The sequence below is a fragment of the Saimiri boliviensis genome, chromosome 4 (assembly GCF_048565385.1).
Source record: "Saimiri boliviensis isolate mSaiBol1 chromosome 4, mSaiBol1.pri, whole genome shotgun sequence".
In the NCBI taxonomy this organism is placed as follows: domain Eukaryota; kingdom Metazoa; phylum Chordata; class Mammalia; order Primates; family Cebidae; genus Saimiri; species Saimiri boliviensis.
Window position 1 is genome coordinate 162,469,461 of NC_133452.1, and position 15,253 is coordinate 162,484,713.

The following is a 15,253-nucleotide window of genomic DNA, read 5'->3' on the forward strand; positions in this document are numbered from 1 at the left end:
TGGCTCAAGCCTGTAATCCCAGCACTTTGGGAAGCCGAGGCGGGTGGATCACAAGGTCAAGAGATCAAGACTGTCCTGGTAAACATGGTGAAACCTCGTCTCTACTAAAAATACAAAAAATTAGCTGGGCATGGTGGCACGTGCCTGTAGTCCCAACTACTCAGGAGGCTGAGGCAGGAGAATTGCCTGAACCCAGGAGGCGGAGGTTGCGGTGAGCCGAGATCGCGCCATTGCACTCCAGCCTGGGTAACAAGAGTGAAACTCCATCTCAAAAAAAAAATTAAAATAAAAAAAAAAAAGTTGGTAGATCAACCTGATAAAAAGAAATAGTGATGTTATCTTGTTTTTACCCGCTTACAAATCTTTTTATTTGAATGTTAAGTTTTTGGCTTTTTTTTTTTTTTTTTTTTTTTTTTTTTTTTTTTTTTTTTGCGACAGAGTTTTGCTCTCGTCACCCAGGCTGGAATCTAGTGGCATGATCTCAGCTCACTGCAACCTCTGCCTCCCGGGTTCAAGTGATTTTCCTGCCTCAGCCTCCCAAGTCGCTGGGATTACAGGCATGTGCCATATCACACCAGGCTAATTTTTGTATTTTTAGCAGAGACAGGGTTTCACTTTGTTGGTCATGCTGGTCTCAAACTCCTGACCTCAGATGATCTGACTGCCTTGGCTTTCCAAAGTGCTGGGGTTACAGGCATGAGCCACAGTGCCTGGCCTCAGTATTTCAAAATTGCTAATTTTCCAATCTCCAGATTCAATAAACCCTTAATCAAAAATTCCAGCAGTTTTTCTTAGAACATGACAACTTAAACCTAAATCTTATTTGAAAGAACAAAGGCAAAAAATACACAAGGCATTCTGAAGAAAAGGACTAGTTAAAAGATCTACCCTAACAGAGGCCAAGATTTATTATAAAGCTACAGCAATTAAAATAATCAATTGTTCAGGGACCAAAAGGACATAACCGAAAGCTCAGAAACTGACCCATGCATACAAGTAACATTTTAATTTATAACCTAGGGGGGTTCAGTGGCTCATACCTGTAATCCCAACACCTGGGAGGCCAAAGTAGGCGGATCACTTGAGCCCACGAGCTCAGGACCAGACTGGACAATATGGCAAGACCCCAACTGTTACAAAATACTCAAATTTAGCTAGGTAGAGGCTGAGGTGGGAGGATCACTTAGGCCTTGCAGCTGGAGGTTTTAGTGACCCAAAATCACACACTACTGCACTCCAGCCCGAGCAACAGAGTGAGACTGTCTCAAAAAAAAAAAAAAAAAAAAAAAAAAAAAAAAAAAAAAATCAGACAAAGAAAAACAAAACCAAAACAGAGAAGCTACTGCAGATCAGTAGGGAAAGGGTAGACTATTGATCAATCATTCTGGGACAATTCGGTATCTCCATAGGAAAAAAATAAAATTAGATTTACATCTCAGAACATACAAAAAATTAACTCCAGTTAAATGGAAAGACATAAAGCTAAGAAATAAAACTATAAAAGCTTTAGAAGTCTATGTTAGAGAATAACCATTTGCCCCAAGGTAGATGGGTTTTCTTTCCTTTTTTTTTTTTTGAGACAGAGTCTCGCTTTGTCACCAGGCGCCAGGCTGGACTGCAGTGGTGCGATCTTGGCTCACTGCAGCCTCCGCCTGCCGGGTTCAAGCAATTCTTCTGCCTCAGCCTTCCGAGTAGCTGAGACTACAGGTGCACGCCACCGTGCCCAGCTATTTTTTGTATTTTTTTTTTTTTTGTAGAGACTTGACCTCGTGATCCACTGCCTCGGCCTCCCAAAGTGCTGGGATTACAGGCGTGGGCCACTGCACTAGGCCTCCTTTTTTTTTTTGGACACAGGGTCTGTTGCGTAGGCTGGGGTGCAGCGTCAGTCATAGCTCACTAAAGCCTCAAACTCCTGTGCTCAAGTAATCCTCCCACCTCAGCCTCCTAAGCAGATTGGACTACAGGTGCTGGACCACCACACCCTGCTAAGAACAGATTTCTTTTTTGTTTCTTTTCTGAGACAGAGTCTTGCTCTGTTGCCAGGCTGGAGTGCAGTGGCTGGATCTTGTCTCACTGCAAACTTTGCCTCCCAGGTTCAAGTGATTCTCCTTTCTCAACCGCCCGAGTAGCTGGGACTACAGGCATACTCCACCAAATCTGGCTAATATTTTTTATTTTTAGTAAAGACAGGGTTTCCCCATGTTGGCTGGGATAGTCTCAAATCTGACTTCCTTATCAACCCGCCTCAGCCTCCCAAAGTGCTGGGATTACAGGCATGAGCCAGCATGCCCAACCAGAATGGATTTCTTAAATAAGACATCAGCAGTACAGATTAGAAAGGAAAAACTGATTCAGCTACATGAAAATTAATGAATTCTATTAATCAACATACACCATAAAATAAGTGAAAAGACACATCACAACTGTGAAAGACATTTGTAACAACAAAGTGACAAACTGACAAGAGAAAATATTTTAAATATTTAAATCACATATTTAAACGTAAATGTAAATTAGAGGACAGAATATGTCAATAATCACTAATAAGTAAAACGAATCAGCAATCCAACAGAAAAATAGATTGAAAACTGGAAAAAGTTTTCACTTAAAACCAAACACAAATGATCCATCAAACAGAAAAGTTTGACCTCATTAGTAATCTAGGAAATGCAAATTGCAACCTTAGTGAGATACCATTATACACAAACAGGCTGGAAAATTTTAACAGCTGGACAATACCAAGTATTGGAGAATGCAGAAGCAGCAGAATGGTTATACAAAGTTGATGGGAGTGTATGCTGAGATGATCATTTCGAAAAAGTAAAGTTAAGCAATGACTCGTCAACTCTACTCCATTCAAAATTGAGTGGAATTCAATTTTTCCAAGAATCTACTCAGACTATTCTAATCTACAGTTTTGCTTTTCGTAATTTACCAATGCAGAAGGCTTCTAATTATATTGTAAGTTACATTTTCTAAGGAAAAGAGTCAAGGTTCTAAATGCCAAATTTAAATGTACATTGCTCTTACCAGCGTCGTGCAAGGTAATTAAAATTAAATTCAAACTGGCTCAACACGTCTCCTCCTAGGGCATGAGAAAAATATTGACATTTGGTGGATTAGTGACAAACATACTATGCGTCTTTCAACATGCGGTCTGACAAGCCAGATTCTTAGTTTTTCACATCAATACATGTTTTTGTTCATTGTTTTAGGTAAAGACATGCCTTTTTTTTTTTTTTCTTAAGGAAAAGCAACTTGTAAAAATCTTAGTTAGTGAAGCATATAAATTAAGAAACAATTAGCCATATAACCAAAGGTGTTTTTTGTTTTACTTGAGGGAAATATACACCATAAGGGTTTCTTTTTACTAAACACCATTCACCACCTAGTTTAAATATTTAACAGTAATTTACTACTGCAGACAAAAGGTAGGGTTCACCAGTTTAAGGCTAAAGTATTAGGAGAGTAGAGACATTAGCTCATGAATTTTTTTTTTTTTTTTTTTTTTTTTGAGACAGAGTTTAGCTCGTTACCCAGGCTGGAGTGCAATGGCGTGATCTCAGCTCACCACAACCTCCCACTCCCGGGTTCAGGCAATTCTCCTGCCTCAGCCTCCCGAGTAGCTGGAATTACAGGCACGTGCCACCATGCCCAACTAATTTTCTGTATTTTAGTAGAGACGGGGTTTCACCATGTTGACCAGGATGGTCTCGATCTCTTGACCTCGTGATCCACCCACCTCGGCCTCCCAAAGTGCTGGGATTACAGGCGTGAGCCACCGCGCCCAGCCTAGCTCATGAATTTTAACCCAATGTATAAGTAAAGATTTTCTGAAATTATGACATGTTAACAATAAAATGCAGTTTTTTAAACAAAAAATAAACACAAGTTTTTAGAACTACATCTCCATGTTAAATGAGGTACATCTCTACTCTAAATAAACTGCAGCCTTAGAGAATACATGCAACAGGCAAAATATTAAAGACACATTCAAAGCACAGTAGTGATCTCATTATAAGTGAACTATAGCACAAGGAGGAAATCTGGCAAATACAAATAAACGGTACCGAAATCACCAGCCGAGTGAGCCTCAGAATAGGAGCCGTGAAAATCAATCTGAGAAAGAAAGAGAACCGTCTGGTGTGTATTACAAATTGTGGCCCCAACCCTTACTCCCACAAACAAGAGAGTGGTGGGGAGAAGAGAGCTAACTCAATGAACTGCTGAGGATGCGTAATAGACTCGACTTCCACACTAACATTTTATTAGTTAAAAATATGTATACATATATATAGGCAACTGATTTGGATACATACATCTAGTAATAAAGCTACTACAGACAATTCTGCCTTATAGAGTATACGTAACAATTTCTGAGTTGAAGTTGAAATTTCTAACACATTGTAATTAACATTTAAACATACCTTTTAAAATTAAACATTTTATATGTTTAATAAATGTTTAATAAATATCACCAATTAAATATAACACACATTCTAACAGAATGTCATTAACATTAACCAGGGGCCTTCCAGAGGCTAAGTCATCATGTAAGATCACAATTTTCAGTTTGGGGATATGGCATTTTCATATAGGAAGTTAAAAACAAAATGTCCAAAATGGTAGAAATATTAACTTTAAATAGAACTAAGTGGCAGGTATTCCTATCCTTATTAAGAGACACGGCTTGAATAAAACCTAAGATTTCTCAAATAGTTTCGTGACTGAAACAAAACCTTGCATCTATCACTGTCTTCAGTATACACCAGCTGCTCTGCTCTTGTGGATCAATCTACACAGTTGTCAAGACGAATGAAAGGCAGGAATTGGAAAAGATGGGGCCTCTAACCCAACACTGCTATGGGCAGAAGTCTGAACAACCTAACATTTTCCTTTCTTTTAAGACGGTCAGGTTTTGATCTTAGGTGTGACAGTATCCCTCCCATAAAGTCATTCCCCATAAAGGGATGTACTCACAGCTCCCATGGTCCTAAGGAATCCTTGTTCAATGCCCAGGCTATGCCAGCTGACATCTGCCACCATGTGAGAGGCAATTCCGAACAAGAAAGCTACCAATTTCTCTGTGTCCTGTCAAACAAGTAGAGTCAGGTGTGTTTGGGTGATTTCATAGCAACAATCATATGAAAAGTTTTAATAAATATAAAATCATTTATGTTATTGAAACGTAACAAAAAATTTCAGGTGAGTACACTGCAGTTTCTAGCTATTAAAAAAGGGGTTGGGACCGCCGGGCACGGTGGCTCAAGCCTGTAATCCCAGCACTTTGGGAGGCCGAGGCGGGTGGATCACGAGGTCAAGAGATCGAGACCATTCTGGTCAACATGGTGAAACCTCGTCTCTACTAAAAATACAAAAAATTAGCTGGGTATGGTGGCGCATGCCTGTAATCCCAGCTACTCAGGAGGCTGAGGCAGGAGAATTGCCTGAACCCAGGAGGCGGAGGTTGCGGTGAGCCAAGATCGCGCCATTGCACTCCAGCCTGGGTAGCAAGAGTGAAACTCCGTCTCAAAAAAAAGAAAAAAAAAAAAAAAAAAAAAAAAGCGGGGGTTGGGTGCACTGGCTCATGCCTATAATCCCAGCTACTCAGGAGGCTGGGACACAAGAATTGCTTGAACCTGGGAGGTGGAGTTGCAGTGAGCCCCAATCATGCTACTGCACTCCAGCCTGGGAGATAGAGTGAGACTGTCTCAAAAAAACAAAACAAAACAAAACAACACACACACACACACCATAAGGACTTTTAGAAATGTTTTGTGATGTGTTTGTTAGAAGTGCTTTCAGATTAATTACTATCGGAGCAAAATGATGAAGTGATACATCCCAAATTGTGTTTCTAAGTAATTCAAGTATTAGCTGACCATCTACTATGTCCAAGCAATGCACATGACACAAGGTGGAATGGCGAGCAGCCTACGGAGTGGTATAAATGGGGTGAACCAAGTCCGAAAACAGTACAAGGCAGGTCTGGTGCTAAATATTCTAAGGATTAGAGGACCACACCTACCTTCTCCCAGGGAAGAGGGTAGTTCTCTCGGATATAATGAACGCTTGCATTAAGAAACGGAGTCCAGTGAGTACTCTCAGACACATCATGGAATTTTCCTGACAAAACAAAAAGCAGGACTCTGGATTCTCTCTTAAAACTTGGAGAGTGTCAATCCAATTTTCCACAGCCACCCACTGCTGTGTCCCTTCTTCTCTTTCCCTCCTTGCCCCTCAGTTTCTTCTGTTGACATTCCAAAGAAGCCTTTAAATAGGCCAGGCTCAGTGGCTCGTGCCTGTAATCCCAGCACTGTGGGAGGCCAAAGCAGGTAGATCACGTGGTCAGGAGTTCAAGACCAGCCTGGCCAAGATGGTTAAACTCCATCTCTACTAAAAACACAAAAACTAGCTGGGTATGGTGGCACATGCCTGTAATCTCAGCTACTTGGGAGGCTGGGGCAGGAGATCTGCTTGAAATGGGACTCAGGAGGCTGAGGTTGCAGTGAGCCAAGATCGCGCCACTGCACTCCAGCCTGGGCTACAGAGTGAGACTCTGCCTCAAACAAACGAAGAGGAAAGAAAAGAAAAAAACCCGAAGAGCCAGCTGAGATTGTTGAAGAGGCATGGTATCGTTGGCCTGATGACTCAAAGGGGCCGACAGGAAGAAGGGCGGAGCCTAAACCGGTCACACATCTCCAGGCTGGCTACCGGCTTAGAATGGAGGCTGCAAGTGTGTCCATTGCTGTGCTCTGAAGGTAAGGACACAAGCTGAGCTTTGGTTTTATTTTGGGGGCTTTTAAAAAATGTCTTCCTTGCCCCTCACAGTCAGCCTCTTTAAGAGCACAAGAAATAAAAGCTAGTTCATACACTTCCAAGCACTTGTTTGAGTGGGCCAGTGGGTGTCCCGGGTAGCTCTTTTTTCCCCACAAGAAGGGTAGGAAAGACAGAAGTGGCCGCTGTGCTAAACCTCCTGAAGCCGCAAAAGCCTCATGGAGGGCCAAATGTTTCTAAAAGCAAACTAAAAGCAAAACCGCAGAATTCAGATCCCTCGGTTTAATTTTTCTATGCCGTTCCTAAAGTGACAATTGCCGAAGCCATATGAAATCACTTGTTTTTCTGAAAATGAACCAAGACGTTTGATTTGCTCCAACTGTTTTCCTAGAGATAAAGCTTTAAACAATTCTAGTTCTCCAGAGTACAGTAAAACTCCAGAATTAAATACAGCAGGAGCTCTTTTGAACAACCTCAATTTAAAGAAATTGCCAGATGAACTGAAGCTTCCTGATCCCTCTGTAAATCCTACAGACTGGAAGCAAATAAAGTCCCCCCAGGGCCTGCTGAAGGCTGACAGCTGGCAAGCCACACCTAGAGACTTGAACTTACCTGTCTATACCATAGCTCACAAAAGGGTCGCTCCGACCCACTTCTAACCCTGTTTAAACCAGATGTCCTTGTTACTGTAATTATAAAAGCTAATTCAATATTAGGTAAATTAATACAAATGAAGAGTTTTGCCTGTAATGCAGCACTTTGGGAGGCTGAGGTCGGAGAATCCCTTGAGACCAGGAGTTTGAGACTAGCCTCAGCAACAGAGCAAGACCCACCTCTACAAAAACGTTACAAATAAAAAATTAGCCAGGTATGGTGGAACACACCTATTACAGTCTCAGCTATTCAGAAGGCTGAGGCAGGAGGGTCACTTGAGGCCAGAAGTTTGAGGCTACAAAAAGCTGTGATTGCATCACTGCACCCCAGCCTGGGCAACAGGGCAAGGCCCTGTCTCTAAAAAATATATAAATACATTTAAAAAAAAAAAAAAAAACAGAAGGAGATTTTTCTTTGGCACTTAAGTATCTAAAAAAGCTAAAGGCCTTTGAAAGATAAAAGTGAATTACCAAAGAAAAAGAAAACTGCAGTTGAATTAGGTATGTATGAGACAAGGTAAGATGTGGGAAAAGGCATAAAAACTGAAGTGGAACTTGTTTTAAAAAAGAAGACACCGAAGTTGGGATATTTATTCTCCCAGCTCCCCTGGTGTGGGGTCACAGTGGGCTGGCTATGCCACTCAGCTGAAGGCCCAGCTCTGGTCGAGTGCTTTTCTTCATGCAGATGGCTCTCTCCATGGTTCCAGTCTTTGCTCCCCCCACCGAACTATCTTTTGCAATTCCTCACCTCCTGTGCCTATCTTTGAAAATGGTGCCCTTACTAAGCTCCTGTTGAATTACTCAGTTTGAGCGTAAGTTCTGGGTCCTCCTGGGGCCTGGACTGATACAAGCCATGAAGCTAATTTACTGATAATGACATAGGGGAAGGATCGTCAACTTGGACGAGCACTGCCATTTTAAGTTCATCTTGACCAAAAACGGCCTAAATTCAAAGGGCATCAGCCTAACGGGTAGGGTCAGCATAACCACAAACCACAAATAACATCTCCAACCAGAAACATTCCAAACCCCCACCCTACTAGAGACGTCCCAGCCCCGAGATAACCTCCCCTCCAGCTGGAGAAATGTTCAGCCCCAAGGTAACTTTCCCTCTGACCAGAGACATTTCAACCCCACCATAAACTTCTGCCCCACACAGAAACATTCCAAGCTCTCTCACCAATAAATACTCTTAGTCCGTTGTTATACCCAGGTGAGTTAGATGGAACAGTGCCATGCTCTCAGTTTCAAACTGAGAGCCCCTTATTAATTAGCCGGTGACCCGGAGTCGGCTAAGGCTCCAAATTCTCTATGCCTGAGGAAGGGGCTTGATGATCTTTTATACCTTGATTTAGGTATGTGAAGGGGAGCCTAGCTGGAGGAGTTTACAGAAGCACAACAAGCAAGTTAGATAAGGAGGCCGGTAACTAGGAGGCAGGAGGTTCTCATGACTGTTAATTTTTCAAAGACGGTATACACATGTGGTTTCCATGATTGCCAGTTACCGTACTTGTCATGTAATCAATCAAGGATGGGGGCATTCACAACGGCAAGTGGGCTTGCCAAGCAGGCTGTGGTCACAAAGGTTCTATGTTTTGATAGTTCTAAGTACAGCGTGACCCAGCACAGTAGCAAGACCCAGGTATGCACTTAAGGGAGGAGTGGCAGGAGGGGTGAGGCGGGGGTCAAGATGGAGTCTGTCTGGCTAACGCAGGGTAGGTTAGCACACTGAGAGAGCACACTCCCGACCAAAATCAGCCAGAAGCCCCTCTCAGGTTTATTTCTTCAAAATAAAGCTGTCTTTGACTGTTAAGTCTCTCTTCATGTTTCTTTCCTCTTTAACTCTCACAGATAACACTATCTGAGATTTGTTTAACACTTGACAAAATACTGTGCATTAATGACAAGGACAATCCAGTGAGGAAGCAGGGCGGGCATTGTCTTTGCCAAGACATGAAAATTGAGATTCTGTGTATAAGCCACTTTTTCAAGGTCACATGCTAATATAGAAGGAACACAAACTCGGACCCTTTTATCTCTTGCAAAATGTCTTGTATTATGTTTTCACCAAAAAATAAAGTTTTCAGAATTTCTGTGCTTCCGCAGGTCAGTTTTAGCTAAATGGAAAATGCAACTATGTAAACAAAGTCATTAACCAACAATAATGGAAAATATACTGTGCAATTAAAAATACATAATACACACATATGTATTTTAAGTCATAGCTATTCCTATTAACCAAGTAAAAGTGACTTTACTTAGTCCTCAAACCTTCATCTTACCTCCTTTGCAGATGCCGGGGTAAAAGCAATCAGGAAACACGGTTCCAGCCTGATATGCATCCTGGTGTTCTAGCAACAGCTGTAGAGCAGGAAAACAAAGATTAGGGGCTGCCAGTCAACAGCCTGTGGAGTGCAGGTCCCACCGATTTCCCATGAGATGCTAGAACTATGGGTGTATGGACGGAAGGAAAGGGAAAAAGAAAAGCAGGCACCAAGTAAATGAATGATTAAAAGTCATGCATAATCAAAGGTAACACGCAACAGTCTATAACGTCAGGTTCTTCCCTCCCAAACACAGAAAGGCTAATTAAGAAATAGCAGAAATCACTTACCTGAATTTCATTTTCGTTCATTTTTCTCTGTCAACCCAGTAAAGCAGGATTTCCCTAAGGCCTTAAGGTTGTGTGACTGACCCAGAGCGGTCTTTTTGGTTGCTGCTGTTTTTTTGAGATGGAGTTTCGCCCAGGCTGGAGTGGGCAATGGGGCTCACTGCAACCTCCACCTCCCAGGTTTAAGCAATTCTCCTGCCTCCACCTCCCAAGTAGCTGGGATTACAGGTGTGCCTGGCTAATTTTTTTTTTTTTTTTTTTTTTTTTTTTTTTTTTTTAGTAGAGACGGGGTTTTGCCATGTTGGCCAGGCTGACCTTGAACTCCTGACCTCAGGTGACCCACCGATTTCAGCCGATTTCAGTGTTGTGATTACAGGTGTGAGCCACCATGCCTGGCCCAGAGCTGGCTTTTATAAAATTTTCAATGATTCACAGTATAAAGAGAAAGATACACATAAATACACACATGTATCTACGCATCAGTTTATAGTTGCTACCTGAGTTTTTAGTGTAAGGTAACATCCTTTGTGTTTTGGGAGGGCAAAATAAAAAGTCCTTTCTTTTTTAAAATTATGTGAAAGTAGATTTCTTCAGTGTTCTTCCTTGTTCCACTGGCTCACTTCCTTTCATTCTGAGTCCCTTACAGGATGTCTAGCTGCATGCCAGAGGCTAGAAAACACAGACTATATTTCCCAGGCTGTCTCAACTCAGCCCGATACGGCCCAGCCTCCACCATGGAGCCTTCTGGTTTTTCTGCAGCAGAGGTGCCACAGCTCTGGCTTCGCACGTGTTTATGGGCAGAGGACAGGGCAACTGTACTGTTAGAAAGGCAGGTGCCTCAGGTGGTGATGAGGTCCCAGAACCAACAGGTGAGGTGGTGGCTGCTGCTTTTACAAACCGTGTATGAGACAGGTGAATCTGTAGCTAGCAAATGGGGCAGTGACTGTCAGTGGCATGAGGAGCTGCTCCTTGGAAAGCCCATTCTGTGCATGATTTTGGGAGTCCTTTCTCAGCACCTGGCTTAGTCTGCTCCGACAGTTCACCCAGTTGGTAAGCAGTGAATTCTCTAATTTTTGGTTAGAGAATTAATCCTTTCCCTGTCTAAACTAGCAGAGAGGTTTCCATGATCTGCAAATGAACTCTGATAGACACACTGGGCAGTAAAAGCAAAAGTCTGGCAACATCCCTCCCCCCAGGTTTGTTGAGACAGAGTCTTATTCTGTCACCTAGGCTGGAGTGCAATGGCATCATCTCGGCTCACTGCAACCTCTGTCTCCAGAGTTGAAGCAATTCTCCTGCCTCAGCCTCCTGAGTAGCTGGGATTAAAGGTGCATGCCACCATGCCCGGCTAAAATTTTTTTTTGTATTTTCAGTAGATACGGGGGTTTCACCATGTTGGTCAGGTTGGTCTCGAACTCCTAACCTTGTGATCCACCCGCCTCAGCCTCCCAAAGTGCTGGGATTACAGGTGTGAGCCACCACGCCCAGCTCCCTATTTTTTAAAATAAGAACTTATTAATAATGTGGACCATACGGAGTCAACAAAGAAGTACTTCAAGAAATTAATACACAAGGAAAGATACTATCATTTATTTTTTTCTAACCAGTATCCCATTGTCCTCCTTCTAGAGGCAGAATCACCCTCTCCTGCAGAAAGCCGATTCCACACCACTCAGGTAGGGCTGACCAGAGGGCTAAGTGACCAGCACACCCATCCTCACCAGAGTTTGACTCAGAAACTGACCCCTGAGCAAAGTTAGTTCAGTTCATACCTTCCCCAAGACCTCCACTAGAGCTCTGGGAAGATACCCTCTTTCACCTGTGGCTGCTGACCTCTGAGGCAGAGTCGTACACTATCAGTATCCTCCACGTGGAGAAATACAGAAACCGTCTAGAACTCTGGGCCAAGTCTCACACTGCAGGTATCAGTTATATGAACCTATAAAGTCCACTTTTTCCCAGAAGATAGCTTGAGTTGGACTTCTGTCACTGAAAAATAGTAATTAACCTTACTGGCTATTTACTTAACAGCCACTGTTCTAAGCTCCTTATATGTATTAAGACTTGTGCAATCTGCTTCTCCCAGTGAGACAGGTATGCTATTTAATGTGATAAAATAATCTCAAGTAAATTTTGAAAATTATGTCAAATACCAAACTGCTAGGGAATAAACAGGAAGACTAAGGAAGGATGTATCCTTCAGATAGAATAATCTATTTTTGGATTTTTTTTTTTTTTTTTTTTTTTTTTTTTGAGATGGAGTCTTGCTCTGTCACCAGCCTGTAGTGCAGTGGCGTGATCTCGGCTCACTGCAACCTCCACTTCCCAGATTCAAGTGATTCTCCTGCCTCAGCCTCCTGTGATTACAGGTGCCTGCCACCAGGCCCACCTCGTTTTTTTATTTTTTAGTAGAGATGGGGTTTCACCAGGTTGGCCAGGCTGGTCTCCAACTCCTGACCTCAGGTGTTCTACCTGCCTCAGCCTCCCGAAGTGCTGGAATTACAGGTGCGAGCTACCACACTGGCTAAATTCTGTATTTTTTTAGAAGAGACAAGGTTTTGCCATGTTGGCTGGGGTGGTCTTTAACTCCAGATCTCAGGTGATCCACCAAAAATGTATTTTTGGCTGGGCAAGGTGGCTCACACCTATAATTCCAGCACTTTGGGAGGCTAAGGCCAGTGAATTGCTTCAGCCAGGAGTTCAAGACGAGCCTGGGCAACATGGCAAGACCCTCTTTCTACAAAACATTTAAAAATTTACCAAGAATGGTAGTGCTTGCCTGTAGTCTCAGCTACTTGGGAGGCTAAGGCAGGAGGATCACTTGAGTCTAGGAAGTTGAGGATGCAGTGAGCCATGATCACGCCAGTGCCCTCTAGACTGGGCAACAGAGTAAGACCCTATATCAAAAAAAAAAAAAAAGAAAAAGAAAAAGAAAAAGAAAAATGCCTTTTTAAGCTATAGAAACAAAAGATACTGAAACCAAAAGAAACAGATCAATGTAACAAAAAGCACAGAAAGGCCAGGCGCAGTGGCTCACACCTGTTAACCCAGAGCTTTAAGGGGCAGAGGTGAGTGGATCACTCAAGATCAGGAGTTTGAGACCAGCCTAGGAAACATCGTGAAACTTTGACTCTACTGACAATAGAAAAATTAGTGGGGCATGGTGGCACACGCCTGTAATCCCAGCTACTCAGGTGGCTGAGGCAGAAGAATAGCTTGAACTTGGGAGATGGAGGTTGCAGTTAGTTGAGATCATGCCACTGCATTCCAGTCTGGGTGACAGAGTGAGAATCTATCTCAAAAAAAAAAAAAAGAAAAGAAAAAAAAGAAAGGAAAAATATATGCTTAAGGTACAGAAACAAAAATAGTATGATACTGAAACCAAAAGAAACAGATCAGGGAAGCAGAATAAAGAGTACAGAAAGGCTGGGCACAGTGGCTCACGCCTATTATTCCAGCACTTTGAGAAGCAGAAGTGGATCACCTGCAGTCAGGAGCTCGAGATCCGCCTGGGAAACATGGTGAAACCCCGACTCTACTGCAAATACAAAAATTCCCCGGGTATGGTAGCTGGCACCTGTAATCCCAGCTACTCAGGTGGCTGAGGCATGAGAATTGCTTGAACCTGGGTGGTGGAGGTTGCAGTGAGCTGAGATCACACCACTGCACTCCAGCCTGGGTGACAGAGTGAGACTCCATCCCCCCTCACCAAAAAAAAGTACAGAAACAGAGTGAAGCATACATGTAACTTAATGTCTAACAAATGAATAATGCATAGAGTAGTCAACAAATGGTGATGCCACAACCCCACAACAACAAGTATACCATCTTTGAACGGGCAAACCCACGTTCACCCTAGAGCAGGTGTCCCCAGTCCCCAGGCTGTGAACTGGTGCCACTGTGTGGCCTGTTAGGAATGGGGCCACACAGCGGGAGGGGAGCAGTGGGCAAGCAAGCAGTACCACCTGAGCTCCCCCTTCTGCCACAGCAGCGGCAGCACTAGATTCTCAGAGAAGTGTGACTCCCACTGGGAACCGCACATGCTAGGGATCTCGGCTGCACACTCCTTACGAGTATCTAATGCCTGATGATCTGAGATGAAACAGTTTCATTCTAAAACCATCTACCCTCCATCCCCCACCTCATCCATACAATGAATGTCTTCCAGGAATCCAGTCCCCGGTTTTTTGAAACATGGAGACCACTGCCCTAGGTGATAGTGACTTGAAATTAATATTAGCAATGGCTAGTCACTGGATCCCTGTCAACCTTTATACCCAAATAAACGAAAGATGAATTATAAGGTTAAATGTCAAAAATGAAGCCATAAAATTAACAGAATAAAATTTAAGTGAATAATTGTATATCCGTGAAGTGGGAATGATTTTTCTAAGCATCATTTACAAGTAGAAACTGTAGCAGAAAAGACTGATGCATTTAACTACTCAAAAATTGAACATTTCTGCATGTTAAAAATAAATAAAAGAAAAATAAATAGCCATGAGAATTATTTCCTAGATTGAGGGCTAATATCGTTCATAAATAAGCTATTCTTACATGTCAAAATAAAGATAAATATCGTAATACTAAAATTAGCAAAAGACAGGCAATTCACAGAAGGGACAGAAATGGCCAATAAATACTTGAGAATATATTTAAACTCATTAATAAGTTAATAATTAAAATGCCAGGTCAGGCATGATACTCATGCCTGTAATCCTAGCACTTTGGGAGGCCAAGGCAGAAAGACTGCTTGAGTCCAGGAGTTTGAGACCAGCCTGGGCAACATGGTGAAACCCTGTCTCTACAAAAAATACAAAAATCAGCCTGGTGTGGTGGTGTGCGCCTGTAGTCCCAGCTACTCAGGAGGCTGAGTTGAGAGGATCACTTGAACCTGGAAGCTGGAAGTTACAGTGAATTGAGATCATACCACTGCACTGTAGCCTGGGTGACAGAGCCAGACCCAGTCTCAAAAAAAAAAAAAAAAAAATTTAAAATGCCAATTAAACCTAAAACAAAAGCCATTTTCTACCTACCAAATTGATAAAAATGAAAATGAGTAAAGGCCGGGTACAGTGGCTCTGTAATGCCTGTAATGCCAGCACTTTGGGAGGCTGAGGCAGGCAGATCACTTGAGCTCAGGAGTTCGGGGCCAGCTTGGGCAACATCCTGAAACCCCATCTCTATCAAAAATACAAAAAATAAGCTGCTT

The 15,253-nt window shown here is 42.7% G+C and overlaps 1 protein-coding gene across 2 annotated transcripts in view; it reads right to left on the reverse strand.

The window, feature by feature from the left end:
* The window catches only part of GPLD1 (glycosylphosphatidylinositol specific phospholipase D1), a 69,376-nt gene that overhangs the window by 45,802 nt on the left and 8,321 nt on the right, over positions 1-15,253 (reverse strand). For both annotated transcript variants that reach the window (XM_074398518.1, XM_003927301.3), the window contains 5 exons: positions 9,713-9,791; positions 6,029-6,126; positions 4,981-5,091; positions 4,071-4,119; positions 3,031-3,085 (listed from right to left, as the gene is read on the reverse strand). In XM_074398518.1, the coding sequence (XP_074254619.1) occupies positions 3,031-3,085; positions 4,071-4,119; positions 4,981-5,091; positions 6,029-6,126; positions 9,713-9,791 (392 nt within the window). The remainder of the gene's footprint in view (positions 1-3,030; positions 3,086-4,070; positions 4,120-4,980; positions 5,092-6,028; positions 6,127-9,712; positions 9,792-15,253) is intronic.